General features: G+C 58.1%; 1 protein-coding gene across 1 annotated transcript; it reads right to left on the reverse strand.

Annotated features, from left to right (window-relative positions):
- Positions 1 to 19: 19 nt before the first annotated feature.
- TCF21 (transcription factor 21) lies at positions 20 to 550 on the reverse strand (the record flags this gene model as incomplete). Its single annotated transcript, XM_008939781.1, has 1 exon — positions 20 to 550. A coding segment is annotated over exon 1 (484 nt), but the record flags the coding sequence as incomplete, so codon positions are not given.
- Between the last annotated feature and the right edge of the window lie 16 nt (positions 551 to 566).

A 566-nucleotide genomic window follows, 5' to 3' on the forward strand; every position in this document is an offset into this window, starting at 1 on the left:
TCTCCCCATGCACACGCACGCAGAGTGCCTGGCCGCAGCGGGCCACGACTTACCAGATTGACTGGGTGGATGTAGCCGTTTTCGTACTTGTCATTGGCCAGGATCTGCCTCAGGTGAGCGATGTAGCTGGAGGCCAACCTCAAGGTGTCCAGTTTGGAAAGCTTGGTGTCTGGGGGCACCCAGGGCAGGGTGGTCTTAAGCCTGGAGAAGGCTTTGCTAAGGACCCTCATCCTTGCCCTCTCCCTGGCATTGGCAGCGTTTCTCTGGACCTGCTTTCCCTCCTGGCTCACTCCATTTAAAGGGCTCTTCTTGGGGGGAGCTTTTTTCCTCTTGCCCGAGGCCCCTCTCCCCTTCTGAGGGGAACCATTCTCGCCATTCGATCCCTCCTCGTTGCTCTCGGTGGACGCCCCAAACTCTTTGTTAGTATCCATTTTCAGGCCATCGCACTCCAGCATCTCCACCTCCTGCAGATCTTCCACATCACTGAGGGACCCAGTGGACATGGTCTGGAAGATGCGAAAGGACCAGCGGGAAGGGGGGGGGGGAAGGAGGGGGAGAAAGAGCAG

The sequence above is a fragment of the Merops nubicus genome, unplaced genomic scaffold, assembly GCF_000691845.1.
Source record: "Merops nubicus isolate BGI_N331 unplaced genomic scaffold, ASM69184v1 scaffold34954, whole genome shotgun sequence".
Lineage (NCBI taxonomy): Eukaryota > Metazoa > Chordata > Aves > Coraciiformes > Meropidae > Merops > Merops nubicus.